Source organism: Formica exsecta, unplaced genomic scaffold (genome assembly GCF_003651465.1).
Source record: "Formica exsecta isolate Colony F162 unplaced genomic scaffold, ASM365146v1 scaffold444, whole genome shotgun sequence".
Lineage (NCBI taxonomy): Eukaryota > Metazoa > Arthropoda > Insecta > Hymenoptera > Formicidae > Formica > Formica exsecta.
The window spans coordinates 1,065,856-1,080,859 of NW_021851677.1; the positions used below are offsets into that span (position 1 = coordinate 1,065,856).

The following is a 15,004-nucleotide window of genomic DNA, read 5'->3' on the forward strand; positions in this document are numbered from 1 at the left end:
CCGAGATACGGTGCGCATCGCTGACGCGCAGCCTCTCAAGATGGCCGTCACGTACATCTGATCGGAGGTGTGTGTGCGAAATTCGACGCCGATTTGACGTGATAAAGGTTGAGCCATGCACGGCGCCCCGCGTCGCTGGCATGATGATCGCGCGTTAATTAATTAATCGGCATCGATATCGATGTGGACCATCCCCTGGACGCCGTCGGGTCGATGGTTCCTGTCCTCGCGACCGCCGGCGGCTCGCATTGAACCATGTTCAGCAAGAAACTTCATGTGGACGTCAAGAAGTCGACGCTCAAGATCCAGGATGTCAAGAAGGACAGCGCGACGCGTTTCAAACACCTTAAAATCGTGCTAGGTGAGGAAGCTAATCTCTCCACGCTTTACTCCAAGTCCGCGTGTAATCGGCGACTGATCGGTGAGAGAGCGTCTTGAGAGAGGATGCTTGTGTGATGTGTAAGAACTGACCTTTAGTAGTTAGCTTACTCCCACACGCCTGTTGAGGACTCCTTAAAGTGGAATCTAACGATGTTTTCCGTGCGAGCAAGTGTTAATACTTGTTTGGCTTTGTAGCGTATTCTTTGACAAGTGACACTTCTTACTCCTTGTACGCTTATCTGAATCTGGGAGAGTAGACAATATTACTTTTCTTTGCTAAAAGGGAAATATAGTTTGCTTATTATAGCTTAGTTCATCTAATTTTAAGAACTAAAAGGCACAGTAACAAATATTGTTAAAATAGAATACTTAAATTAATTATTAAGTAACATGAATATACACACACACAAGAATTTTTAAACGATAACTAAGTATAATTTTCTATGAGTCTCTCTCTCTCTCTCTCTCTCTTTCTCTTTCTCTAAATATGCAAAAGTATTATTATAATCATTAATAAATAATATATATTGTGCATGTATACTTTTTATACTCAATGTCAAATTTTAAAAGATGTACGTGTGTTTTATACATCTTTCAAAATACGAAATATACTTCATATAATATTTAATAATTGTAAAAGCAAAAACAAGAAATAAGTATTTTGTTATATTCAGATTTTTGCAAGAGAATATGTCTTACATCATATTTACTTGTTGCATGTCCTAGTTAAAAGGATTTTAATCCAGTTATAAGATTGTGGTCTCTCAATATTATGAAAGATAGTCAGTATCTAATCACCAAACCGCATGACCACATTTACCAACCTCTATGGCCTCCATCGCCAGCTAAAGTTACATTGTTGTTACAAGTTTCATGTATCTTTATATATGGAATTATATAAATACAAGTTCCATGTATCTATACATTTTTCTCCATTTTATTTCTTGGACTAGTGATAGAAATTGCCTATAAAGCATTTAAATGTCTCATGTGTGTCTTTCTATACATTGTAGATATTTTATTCTATATCGCAAAAAGATATTTCCTTATAATATTTGTTATGCTTTCATTTTTATAATTCTACTTATATTTGAAATGTCATAATATATAATTATGTCATGCCTGTCTGTTCTTCTCATATAATATACATATAAGGAAAAAGAAAAGAAACTCTGTGCTATATAAGCACAGATGTCCAAGACCAGTTATGATGTAATAGAATTTCCACTTTTTTCTGTATAAGGCATATGCATCATGAAAGAGAAAAATCTTTTTATTTTATTTCATTTCTATTCAATTAATGTAGATTATGTCTTTAAACTATTACTTAATATTGCACAAGAAACATGCATGCATATTAATTCATGCATGTTTTTATATTGAAGAAAATGTGGACACTGATGAGGCAAAGGGCTTTTTTGAGGGTAACTTCAGCCATGTCTACTTCATCCTGTACGATTGTTTTGTATCTGCTGAAGCAAATCTTCGACAACGTGGTAAGTTAAAAATAAAACTGATACTAAAATAATATAAGTACTAAATAAAGCTGTCTCTTACTGCTATATATAACGTTGAAAAGTTTCATACTAAGGTTTATATATTGCATAATTATATCACATATAACTTAACTATATAACATACACCTCATTGCTTCTAAAATTATAATAAATTTTTTTATTAACCATGCAATACTCACATATTATTATTTTATTATCATCTCTTTCATTTCTTTTCATTCTGCTGCCAGAGCTTTCCTTCCATATCGGTAAGTCACATATTATATTATTCTAGCTTAAAAAATTTTAATAGATTCAATTATTTCTTTTATATATAAATCAAAATTGTAATTATAATTTAGAATTATTTCTTTTAATTTATAATTTTGTTTGATTGAGTTATACAATTATAAAAAAATTTGTGCAAATAACATTCTCACATTGATTATTTTATTTGTATGGTATTTGCTAGAAATATTCTTTTTATATAATATAACTTAAAGATAGATAATAGTCTATTTTTTTCTTTATAGTGCATAAGGCACACAGAGAAGAATTAGAACAAGTATTGCAGCTTCTGGAAAAAGTTTTAACTCTTCTTCCTGAGCTGCTCAACAGACGATGGCAATGTCATAGTTTAGCACGGATTCTACAGAAGCTCTTGCATCCTGGTAACAGTTGGAAACTTCGTAGACAAGCCATAAGGTACGTAGCAACTGAGATTTTTCAAAGCATATTACATATATTTATTTGAAACACAATATATTTATATATGTAACATGATTAATATTTTAGGTACTTTATTTTATGGTATCAAGCCCTTGGAGAAAATGCTCCCAAGCATATACATCAGATGTTCGCCAGCTTGGTGCCTGGATTTCCACCGCATCAAGCGTCGCCTTACAAATGCGATCGTAAAACAGAGGGCAAGAAAGAAAAACTTGTGAAAACAACTAATTCCGAAGAAAGAGACAAGAAAGAATTCTATGATACGCAACTCGGACAGAGCACCTTTCATGACAATGGATCAAATCAATGTCCTATCAGCCAAGTTGACGGCGGGCCTATCTTACCACCGCAAAGTGGAGAAAAACCGCTCGACAATGAGACTGTTAGGTTTTTAGAAGCGTTACTCGAATTTATGGTCACTCAAGTATGTATAATATACTTTATTATTCGTCTTGTTATTCCTCAAAAATATTTTGCTAAAAATGATTTATTATTTACTAATCATTCGTTTATTAATTACAGGTGGTGAAAATAGAATGGCGGGATAAATCTACGCGGCAATACAAAACTTTTCAATTTTTATTAGAACGTTTCAAAGCGACATATCTTCGTCACATTTGTCCGGAATTTGATGACAACTTTTCGCTTTACAAACCTAATCTGGAATTACCTACAATGCGAAAGCCGATGAATCAAAATCAGAATAACTATTTGCTCTGTAAAGTCGCTGTAATCAAATGGATCGCAAGCTTCACACATGTTGCTAAAAAAGAAGGACTTTTTGCACAACTTTCGCAAAGGTAATCTATTTACAAATACATTATATTTCCGTGCATAATTTTAATTTATATCGAAATCGCTAATCTGTAGTACAACACCGAATGAAGAAAATGCCGAGTCAGAATTACGCCGTGTGTCTGTTACTCAAAATTCTACGGACTCGAATTTATTGTCACCCGAATCGACTATGTCCCAGCAAGATAGTCAAAATCAGGAAGATAGTACCGTTTCGGCGATCATGTTAGTCAGGGAGGTTTTATATGGGAATAGAGATAATGTAAACTTTGTACATGAATTGTACAGACAGGCGTTTCTTCTGGATTTTAATCATGCAGGAGCTATAAGAAAAGCTATTGCCGTTTATAAAGATTGGATTCAAATGAATGTGAGTTCTATGAATACTATCTAAAATTATATATCCCATGTATAGATGTTTGTGTATATAAATTATTTTATCTTGACAAACTTTTATAGGAAATTCCTCCGTTTATGTTGGAACCATTAGACGGTCATAAGGATCGAGATTCGGAAGAAAGTCAGAGAAAGGATGCCAATGAGACGGAAAAGAGTCCTTCCGAAAGTTATCGACAGACGAGATTAAGAAACGACTCTTATCTTGGCGCTATACATCGAGAGAATTTATTCATTAGAGCAGGCTTGCAAAATGTTTTGCAAATTTTCATTACTCAAGCATCAAATGTATTTTTCTTAGAGAATTCGAGACCTAATGCGTCTCCAACATTACTCGAGGAACAAACGGACAGTTGTAAAAGAGTCTTAAATGTGTATCGATATGTTGTTATGCACTCCAGATTGGAACCAGCAACTTGGGAACAGTTACTTAGGTATATTCGCGATTTATCATCTTCTCTTTCGTGATTCAAGTTTGTTTGCGACGATTAATTTTAATTTCTTGGCTCTATCAGAGTATTACTGCAAATTACATCGCTCGTATTGAGTGAGAAATCCTCTCGCCGCAAGCATCAAGAAACTATCGGCGGGAAACTTGCTCCTGCGATATTCCAGACTTTAATTGTTACATGGATCAAGGCTAATTTAAACGTGGTTATTTCTACCCAGTTGTGGGACCAGTTCTTAGAAGTGTTAACGTCGTTAACACAATGGGAAGAGCTAATTCGAGAGTGGGCGGTAAGTAAGTGACGATATGTCGCGAATTCTGATTCATACTTGTGAAATAATGTTTCCTTTTATATATATATATATATATATATATTTGTATAGAAAACTCTGGATACGCTGACGAGAGTGTTAGCGCGACACGTATATAACTTGGATTTGAATGATCTACCTTTGGATAGACTCAGCGAACAAAAATCAAAAAAGCGACGCGGAGTCGGAAGTCGCGCGGCATCGACAGGAAGTGTACAACCACCTCGAAAAGGTAGTGTCGATCAAGAGAACAATGCAGTGCCGAAAGAAAGCGTCATAGGTGCAGAAAATATATATACACATGTTGTTATTTTATCTCATCACACAAGATAAAATTTAACAAAAGAGTTTCTTGACTTTTATCAGATCATCCGCTGCGCGATATGAGGAAAGTGCGACCGCTACCGCGCAGCGCGAGCGACAACACTATATACAATGGCAAAACTCGTACAAAATTGCATAGACAACGCACGCATACGATACACGGTATTCCCGGTAGGTAAAAATAAGCGCGATTAATAGTTTTCATTTTTATTTTTTGGAATTATATCTCTTTGCCCTCTGTGTTGCTGTGTGACAGTGTGCGCAGTTTATTTATAACCCTGTTCCTTTCTTTCGCTTTGACGCTGACTGTGCCGAGTTAAAAATAACTTGCTCTGGTACTATAACAGACAGATCCAGCAGATAGACGAAACAGTAATCTCGCATCGTTCTTTCTCATAGATCTATCACGTTTGTAACTGAGCCCATCGTACTCGCTTGTTCTAATATTTAATTGTGATATGCCGTTCATAAGATTGATTTTAACTAAACAACTTTTACATTCGAGTACATCTTCGCAGTGTCTGTCCTATTCTTGTTGATTAAGTACGAACAATTTCCACACGTGCAGTACTCCCCCTATCGATAGAACAAGATATGGCGCGGTTACTGTCAAGCAGCTCATCGTCGGCGACCAGTCGGAAAATGCTGTCCAGCAGACGTGCCAAATCTTTGGATAGCATTGTTATAGTCGATAGCGAACCACCATCGCCACGATGCCCATCGCCGACACCTAGCAGTGGCGTCGACAGCAACAAAGATAGCCCCATACAAATAGAGAATATTGATGGTAGCAGTATTGGTATGTATGGTCTATCATTGTATATAATATTTATACAAAACAAACGAACATACACAAGTTTGTTTTCGTTTTATAAAGTGTGTCGACATTTCTAAAAAAAAATCGTTATATATTTGTCTTACATTAATAACCACCTTATAACATCTCATATTAATATCGAATGGTTTTTTTTATTATTATTATTATTATTATTAACAATACATTACGCTTTGATGTCCGCTCGTGCAGTCAAGGCCAGAAATTCTGAATGATACTGAAGCATCATTAAAATATCTCTTTATTGAAGCCTCTGCTTTTCGAATATTATATGGTTTTCTGCTTTGTGGGTTTATACTTTATTGAATTAAATATGTTGAGCTTGAAACAATCTTTTTTGTCGCACAACATTATAAGAGATATAAAGCTTAATTGTGCATATGGCAATTTCATAATCTATAAATAATGAATTATCAATTTAATAGTATATTTGATTAAATTTAAATCTTGTACATTTACATAACTGAAATTTTAATAGACTTGTTATATATATTATGTATATATCTTTTTAATAGATATTATTGTTTCACAGATACAAACGATGCATCTGAGAGGAGATCAGTTATGGCAGGCGGAGGAGTACGTGGATGGTTACCAGATGTGGCTGTCGTTTTATGGCGTCGTATGCTGTCAGCACTGGGAGATGTCAATAACATTCAAGATCCTGTTTTGCACGGCCAAGTGATGGATTATCTTGTGCAACTCACACAAACATTGATTAAGGTAAGAGAAAGATAAAGAGAACTCTATCTACTTTAAAATATTAAGTAATATTAAAATAATTACATATTATTTTTATTTGATTCCTGTTTAGATACGTTTAAATCAAGGAGTGTCCGGAGATAATCAAGCAACACCTCCGGCACCAGAATTGATCCCACCTTTGACAGTCATTGCACCTTGGTGCTTCAAGGTATATATATGTAAAGCACAAAATATAATATACACACACGAATTGATAGTCTTTGATGTTTACCTATGTATTCTTTATAGGCAATTCAACTTCCCGAGAAATACGAAAGTGGCAAATTGGCCGCATATCGTCTTATATGTCTCTTAACTGTGCAACCGTTGGATATCAGTTTACCGAAACAGCATCTTACGCTTTTTTATCGCGCCGTTCATACTGGGATCGCTAGTAATGACGGTAAAGTACTGCACGTACTCGTAAAGTACACAGGACCCAGATTATTTAGTCTGAATCTACCTGGATCGAGTCTCTTAATTCTGGACTATATACATGCCGCTAATGTAATACTTAGCAGTCAAGACATCGAGGTACTAAATTTTGCTTTAATTTTCTCTCTTTGAATTAAATAATTTAATGTTTATTCTTTTACATATATCATTTTTTTTTCAGGCACCAAGGACAGAAGCTGTTTCTATTATCGGTTCATTGTTATCCTTACCTGCTTAAATTTTGGTTTAATTTTCTCTCTTTGAATTAAATAATTTAATGTTTATTTTTTTACATATATCATTTTTTTTCAGGCACCAAGGACAGAAGCTGTTTCTATTATCGGTTCATTGTTATCCTTACCTGCTGCAACAGTTAAATTACCCATGTTACAACCAAACGGACCTGACATTGGAACTATGACGTGTCCAGAAGCAAAAGTAATGCAATCATTGTGCATAATTTAATGATATAATTGATTACTTGTCAGGAATGAGATATTTTTGTAATTTTATGCCTATTTTTGATATCATAGGAGCATATTGTAACGATACTCTTACGAAGCTGTCGACGAGAACCCACCGGAATTGCAAGATGTCTGGCCCTATCGAGTATTGCGATATTTGCATATAAAGAATTGTCCTACAAAACGCAACATCCAAGAGTTCCAGAGGCTGTCACAGTCCTTCTCCTTGCACTTAGAGTAAGCAAATTTTTCCATGTTAAATTATAAATCTTTAATAGATGTCTTTGTTAAAGATTATACGAAATCACAAGAATAGCTAAAAATGCACTGATTTTAACAGAAATGCCTGTAGAACTTAAAATATATAGAGTTATAGAGCATGATGTAGAAAATTCTTTATTCGATTTTAGTTGTTTGACAGTCTGTATATTTGGAATATTGCCTCTAGTTAAACAACAATACGCGAAATGCACTGCTGTTATCTATATAAATGTACATTGTTTTAAGAATAAGATCTATTTAATATCTTTGAGCTAAGTTAAAAGCAGGTATGTTGCGATAGTAGTAGTAAGGTGAAAGCGAATATCTTTTTCATTGAGTGTCATTGGCAGCAAATGCAAGGAACGGAGCGTCGCAGAGCTGGTTTCTGTTTTCCTCTAATGGATCAGGTAGTCCTACCTATTTTTTTTTTTTTTTTTTTTTTTTTTTTTTTTTTTTTTTTTTTTTTTTTTTTTTTTTTTTTTTTTTTTTTTTTTTTTTTTTTTTTTTTTTTTTTTTTTTTTTTTTTTTTTTTTTTTTTTTTTTTCGTCTCAATGTAGCTGTGTCGGCCATTTATTATGTGATGTTGACAGTTTTGGACTGATTCTTGCATATCTGATGAGGATATTGTTAATTTTGCATGGCCTACTGCTATGTGTATGTCTGAAATAATAAAACTGTTTCAGTCTGCAATGGTATCCTTTTACCTTCTGTATATCTGCTAATGAACGAATTCTTTACATGTTACTAATTCGATGTTGATGAATTATACAAAATATATAAAACATAATCTATTCTTGTCAGGAGTTGATCGATATTAAATGATTATATCTATCTTCTGTCTTCAGGCTTCGCATGTCACGGTTGCTCAGGTTGCGTGTGATTCTCTGTTACTTCTTTGCGATAAAGCCGATGTGCTGCTAGAATTGTATCCTAATGTGCCATCTAAGATAATACAGGTAAACAATATTAAGCTAATATGCTCTGTATTAAAAAAAATTTATTGGAGTCGAAGAGTAACGAGAGTTTTTATTGTTTGTGATATCTAGATCTTGTCGGACACACTAGGGCGAATGACAACGCGAGAAAGACGCGGCTCACTGACAGTGTCGATGCTATTTTGCTTGGGCGAATGGGCTATGCACTTAGGACCGACAGTATTACTACAAGTGTTCCAAGGGAAACCTCTTCTGATGACCTTATTTACAGTTAGTACATTTTTATGTACCTTTTTATGTATCGTAAATTATTTTATTCGGTTTTGACATTGTATTTTTAATTTTATATTATGTATAGGTGTTAAACAACATAGTGCAAAATAGAATTGGAAAGGAATTTATGAAAACCGCTAAGAGTAATCCAGAGGACGACGATGATTTTGATCCTAATATTACATTGGATAATTTGGTCAATGTGCCCTCTTCGAAATCACCTCACAAAGGAAATATTCAGTCTGTACAACTGGCAGCGAAAATGGTAAGCTTTGTAATCTGTATCATGCCTACATAAATATGTGTATATAATTTACACACTTTATGTTTATTTTAAATATACACAGGTAATGATGCATTTAATCAATCACCTGGGACACTTTCCGATGGGTATCGGAGCTGCGCGTCTCTCGTCGCTGGTCGTTGAGCTGGATGACGTTCCTGGAATCGACGGAGACGAATTGTCCTCTGCCATTTTCCAAGCGCCTAATATACAGCTCTTGATGCTCTCTAATTCGATCATAATGTCGTTAGTAGAATTGGCGGCACTGGAGGCACCTGGCGGAGGAGTCACAGCCGGTTTGACTACGGCCCCTTCCTTGGTCAGAGTTTTGTTGCGCGATCTCGCTGGAAAAGCTTCCTGGGACAGTTCAATCTTATACAGCCAACCTTTTGTCGAGGACGATCTACCGTTGCCATTTGCGAAGCCTGGTAAATTAATAATAATTTATTTATATGAGTTGATACACAATAGCTTTTGAATAAAACAAAAAAATATAATCGTCTTTTTACGATTTATTTCAGTTGATTGGAATGCGAAATTACATACAGACGATTTGAACAGCGTCATCACGCCTCACAATTGTACACCCAGACATACGATACGACATCGTGAGCCTCACATATTGCCGACTTTTGCGAACGCTGCGAGCGACATGGATAACTTGGACGATGTGAGTTATAACGAAGTTAACTTATTTTTGGTAATTTACGATAATTTTTATTAAATAGTTTTTGTTCTTAGCTCCTTCAATACATAGGACACACGAGTCCAGAAGTTTTGACTAACCCAGAGATCGCTCTCAATGCACCCGCTAATTCACCTCAGGGACATTATCTCGAAAGCGAGACTATCGCGACGATTCTGAATCAAAGAAATGTCGAGCAAGAACACGCGAACAATTGGAGTCAACATATCAGGTTGCGTATTCTGTTACTATCTTTGCTTCACGCAGAATTACATTAACAATTGCAACTGAAACAGTTGTATAACATTTTAAGTTATGTTTAATTTTAATATATTGCAAATTTCAATTTCAGTATGAGTGCATCGGCAGTTAGTCCACCGTCGTGCCGTCCACCTCCGGCGCCGTTTCATCACTGCCGCCTTCTATTCTCGCATCTAGGCCTGTCTGGTTGGGAGCTGCGTAAAAGATTGCATTTATTGGCGAAAAACGAGAAGCTCGTACGTGAACTCCGTAATCTCGACGGCCAACGGTCCAGAGAGACGCACAAGATAGCGGTCATTTACGTCAGCCAGGGTCAGGAAGACAAAAACTCCATACTAAGCAACGTCACTGCCAGTAAGGAGTATGAGAGCTTCATCGCGAGGCTCGCTTGGGAAGTTGAACTGGAATCGCACACGGGTTTCCTCGGCGGCCTGGTGCCCGGGAAAGCATCCGGTGTTACCGCACCATATTATGCTACATCGTTCACCGAAGTTCTGTTCCATGTTGCTACGAGAATGCCGTCGGATAGCCCTGAGAGTTTATTGCAAAAGGTATGACTCTAAACTATATATATAAGAAATATATTTCCAAAATATTCACATAATGCTTGATTTCAGACGCGACATCTTGGCAATGATGAAATCCACATAGTCTGGTCGGAACACTGGCGAGACTATCGTAGAGACATCATACCCACAGAGTTCTGCGATGTTTTGATAGTCATTTATCCGCTGCAAAATAAGCTATATCGAATACAGATCTCGCGAAAATCGGAGATTCCGTTTTTTGGGCCTTTATTCGACGAGTGCGTTGTGGAGGATAAGGTATTGCCAGGTTTAGTGAGAACTACCGCATTGGCCGCGAGTAGAGCTAAACGGTCTACGCTTACATTATATCAAAATTAGTAAGTAAACTGTTTTTTTATAAGTCGCAAGAAAAAGAACAGATCGTTGAATTGAATATTATTTAAATATAAATTTCAGTTACGAGGAAAGAGCGCGATCTATCGATACCGTTATGAGAAATCACAAAGAACCTACAACGTTCGAGGAGTTTGCGGCTAATGTTTACTCACCAGTGCAACCACTGAGCCCGTTCAGCGGAACTTCATCTGTCTCTGGCGCGTAAACTTTAATGCACATTAAATCAAAGTACTATAATTATCACGTATATTTTTCGTAGTTTAATTTGCATAATTGAATCTTCTGCATTGCTTTTTCACTATGTCACACACATTTGCCTCTTAACTATGTATATAGAATAAAAATGTTGTGCGCATGATTAAGACAACATTTTCATTCTGTGCATGTAACGTTAGAATCGCAAAGTGTTAAGAATGCAAAAGTTCAATTATATTAATTTTCTAATTTTTATTAGAAGAATATTTATTTAGTTTTAATTTTTATTTTTTCCTTATTCATTTTTTCACATCGATATACATGATGCGCAGAAACATATGTATCTCTTTAGAATTCCATGTATATATCACACTTTCTCTCTCTCTCTCTCTCTCTCTTTCTCTACAATATAACTTATATTTATGAAAATTATTATTTTTACCGATATTGTACTATCAGGCTCTACAACAAGCGTGCAATCCACAGCATCGTCAAACCTTGCGGCAGCGCTTATTGATCCACACCAAGGACGTTTCGGTCTGCGCAGCACTTCGACAGCAAGCAGTGACAATCGTGCGAATAGAGGTGACTAATTCAGTCCACTAACCCCCATCCACCTTGTAACACCATTGGACAAGGTAGTATTATTAGTTTATTTTATTATTTCCGTGCTGTTTTTCCACAGCATTTTATCTGACATTATATCCTATGTCTCTATCTATCTGTTAAGTATACGTTATAATCGTCTCATTTCTCATTTAGACAATGATATTCTGCTACAGGTTAATGCTCGAAAGTAAATATTTTGTAAAATGAAGATATTAGCACACGTATTTTTTTTCTTTCTTTTTCATAATCCTGATTCCAACTTTTATGTTCCATGCTTTCTTATACATGTGTGCAATAACAATAACAGTAAATAGAATTGCAAGATTTAATCTACCGAATATATCGCGTGACGAAAAATATAAAAATTTCAATCATATCTTTTGTTAACATTTCTATGTCTCTTAATTAACTCTTTTGTTTGGCAGTCTTGCAAAATATATTCAGAGGTAATCTTTCTATCTATGAGCATTCAAGATAGCATGTTTAAGTATTTCTTTTTTATGTTTATATATGTTTTTATATGCCGTGTTTTAAACATTGCTTTGGAGGAAAGCATATACAATATGCGAAATAATAATGTGATAGCGCTGATACTCTCTTTTTATTCAATTGCACGCTTAATTTTTCTATTAATATATCTGCCTAATATCTCACAAGCAATTATTCTCCAGTTAAAATTTTGTGTATTCTCGCTTCCTGATTGGTAATTTATACAAAGTTATAACTAATGAATAATTTTTGCATTTGTTTTCAGTTTCTGATGGAAGCAGAGTGTGGTTTAGCAATGACACCCCCGAGAGCACTACGCTTCACGGAATTTCACCAAGACCTGTAAAAAAGATGTCCTTTAAAACTGGACCAAAGCAGAGAGCTAACACGCAGTCCACTCCACCGGATAGTCCGAGAAATAAATAAAAGGTTTTTTTTATTCATATCGGTAACATGCTCTGCACAACAGATTTTCGGTGTACTCACTGAGCGTTACACTTCAAAGGAACTTATCGGGTAAAAATGAAAATAACGAATAATTATACGATAGGGTATTCCACTGTTAGTATTTCGCGCATAACGTGAATTAAAGATATATATATATATATATAAATGAATATAAATACTTATATATAAATGAATTTCTGTGAACCATTCCATTTTCGAACGTTATATTCATAATTTAATGAATGCCCCTACTTTTTATATGTTTTATAATGTATCAATGTAGAATCTCTTTCATTTTATTCGATAACATGAAGAGATTACAATCGCCGAATTATTTTATTTTCGAACCAAAGTCAAAGGTGCTTGATATTTTATAATATGGGCGAATTAAATATTTCGTATATGGAGGTATAAAACCAAAAATATAATTACAAAAAATCTCCAATCGAGATACAAGAGAGAAGAGTAAATTTGAAATTGAAAGTTATTTATTCCATTCATTGAATATAAACAATAACTATTTGCTTTATACGAATTACATCTTCTCTATCTCTCTTTCTCAGTGATAATAATCAAAGTATTAATATTATCTATTACTATTAACGAACGGCAGACTACAATACGGGATTATATTGTGGTATAACGATCGACGCGGTACTTGAGATGAGATTTTTCTAGAAGTATACATTTCGCGATAGTAAAAAAACTCTGTGTATAATTAGAATTTTTTGACTGTTTTGAAGACTATTCCATGAAACACATTCAAAAGTGTAGGTATTAGCAACGAAGAGGTAGTTAATAATTACTGATGCGCAGATCATGGCCAAAGCAGCATTATTTTTTCACTAATTTATAATAAGATAGAACAGAGAAACTGTGTGTATGTATTGTATATAAATTGTTAAGCGTATAAAATGGTTCCAAAGTCGTTTAAAATTATTCCAAATATACGTCATGTTATATTGCTATATTATATAATATGATATATTTAATTAAACATATACACATACACACACACGCGCGCGCAATATACATAAAATTCATTTTATTATCATCATATACATATATATATATGCTTTTACTGATTGTGTATATATATATATATATATATAATATTGTACTTAATTAAATATTTTCATTAGTATTGCTACCGTTATTGTACTATTATTTAACTTTTTAAAATGAATTGTTCTTAATATTAGAACATTTTCTTGTATTGCGTTTAATGTTGGCACATAAAAAGATTAGTGGATGAATAAGAATAGTGAACAAATGTAAAAAAATTTTTTCGTCCAAAGAGATGAACTTGACAAATTCTTTTCTTTTTTTAAAAAAAAAAGGAATATCTATATATACATATATTCGAGAAGAAAAGACGCCTAAAAGGAGAATATACCAATGCCCCTTAATTGTTTCTTGTACAAGAATAAAATTGTATTCTACATCTACCTATATGTAAAGATATTGTGCAAATGTTAACATATATTGATATTTGTGCGGAATAACATGTAATTATCTTATAGAGAGCATTTCTTCATTTGCAAAGAAATTAATTATTTCCAAGAATTAACAAGGCATATATAAAATGTCTTACAATGCAGTGATTCTATATTAATATAAAACAGAAGAAAGCATCGATACTAATCCATATTTATTGTTTTCTACAGAAAAGCGAGTTAAACTAAATGTATATTTATCTTATAATTATGTATAATTATCTTTTTATCTATGTAATTAACATTGTATTGTATAATAACTTTTCAGCTTGGCTCAGCTTAAAGAGCAGTTATGTGTGCATTTTATTCAATATATTTGTATAAACTTAACATATAAAAAATTCATAAAATTTTTGAATTTTGCGGCATCAAATTATGTACAACATTAATATCATACAATTTTTGAAAGAAATACCAATGATTTTCTTGCACAAACTCTACTACATAATCAACTCTTTTTTAAACTTTAACAATCTTATGCGGTACAGTAATCAATCCCATTTGCTTTGATATCTGTACAGCGTTCAAAGGTGTTCGAGAGATGTTATTCTTCTGCCATGAAAAAATCTCTGTTATTATATACAATATATTGTACACATTTCTGTAATGGACTGTATATTTTACTGCACAATAAAATTGTGATGAATTATAGCGCGAGAGAGAAAGAGATCGAGAATAATCTTTATTTCTCTATTTATGGAATATGATATTATATAAAGATATTCAATAAATAATTTAAAAATTATAATGATTCAATTTTTCAATTATTGTATCTGATAAATCGAATTC

The 15,004-nt window shown here is 33.9% G+C and overlaps 1 protein-coding gene and 1 long non-coding RNA gene across 3 annotated transcripts; one reads left to right on the plus strand and one right to left on the minus strand.

Annotated features, from left to right (window-relative positions):
* The first annotated feature begins 44 nt into the window (after positions 1-44).
* LOC115240711 (ral GTPase-activating protein subunit alpha-1) lies at positions 45-14,960 on the plus strand. Its single transcript, XM_029816028.1, has 28 exons — positions 45-361; positions 1,767-1,877; positions 2,129-2,146; positions 2,411-2,582; positions 2,673-3,030; positions 3,129-3,406; positions 3,477-3,771; positions 3,861-4,231; positions 4,313-4,535; positions 4,629-4,836; positions 4,923-5,051; positions 5,449-5,679; positions 6,248-6,438; positions 6,530-6,628; positions 6,709-6,993; positions 7,207-7,332; positions 7,428-7,595; positions 8,465-8,575; positions 8,666-8,824; positions 8,913-9,092; positions 9,175-9,538; positions 9,632-9,780; positions 9,852-10,027; positions 10,148-10,607; positions 10,674-10,960; positions 11,040-11,176; positions 11,634-11,759; positions 12,538-14,960. Exons 1-28 carry the CDS (start codon positions 256-258, stop codon positions 12,696-12,698), a joined length of 5,679 nt encoding a protein of 1,892 aa, XP_029671888.1. The 5' UTR covers positions 45-255; the 3' UTR covers positions 12,699-14,960.
* Positions 8,131-9,360, minus strand: LOC115240713. 2 transcript variants are annotated; one of them, XR_003884808.1, is made up of 3 exons: positions 9,199-9,332; positions 8,358-8,561; positions 8,131-8,279 (listed from the first exon to the last, which is right to left on the minus strand). It is a non-coding gene; the product is annotated as an uncharacterized LOC115240713 (long non-coding RNA). The 2 variants fall into 2 exon arrangements; XR_003884807.1 differs by lacking the exon at positions 8,131-8,279 and having other exon boundaries at positions 8,302-8,561; positions 9,199-9,360.
* Positions 14,961-15,004: the final 44 nt, after the last annotated feature.

Excerpts from the sequence above, each read along its gene's own strand:
- LOC115240711 (XM_029816028.1), top strand. The coding sequence starts at position 256 with ATGTTCAGCAAGAAACTTCATGTGGACGTCAAGAAGTCGACGCTCAAG. Across the intron at positions 3,031-3,128 it reads TCGAATTTATGGTCACTCAA|GTGGTGAAAATAGAATGGCG; the intron begins GTATGTATAATA and ends TATTAATTACAG. Across the intron at positions 4,536-4,628 it reads AGCTAATTCGAGAGTGGGCG|AAAACTCTGGATACGCTGAC; the intron begins GTAAGTAAGTGA and ends ATATTTGTATAG.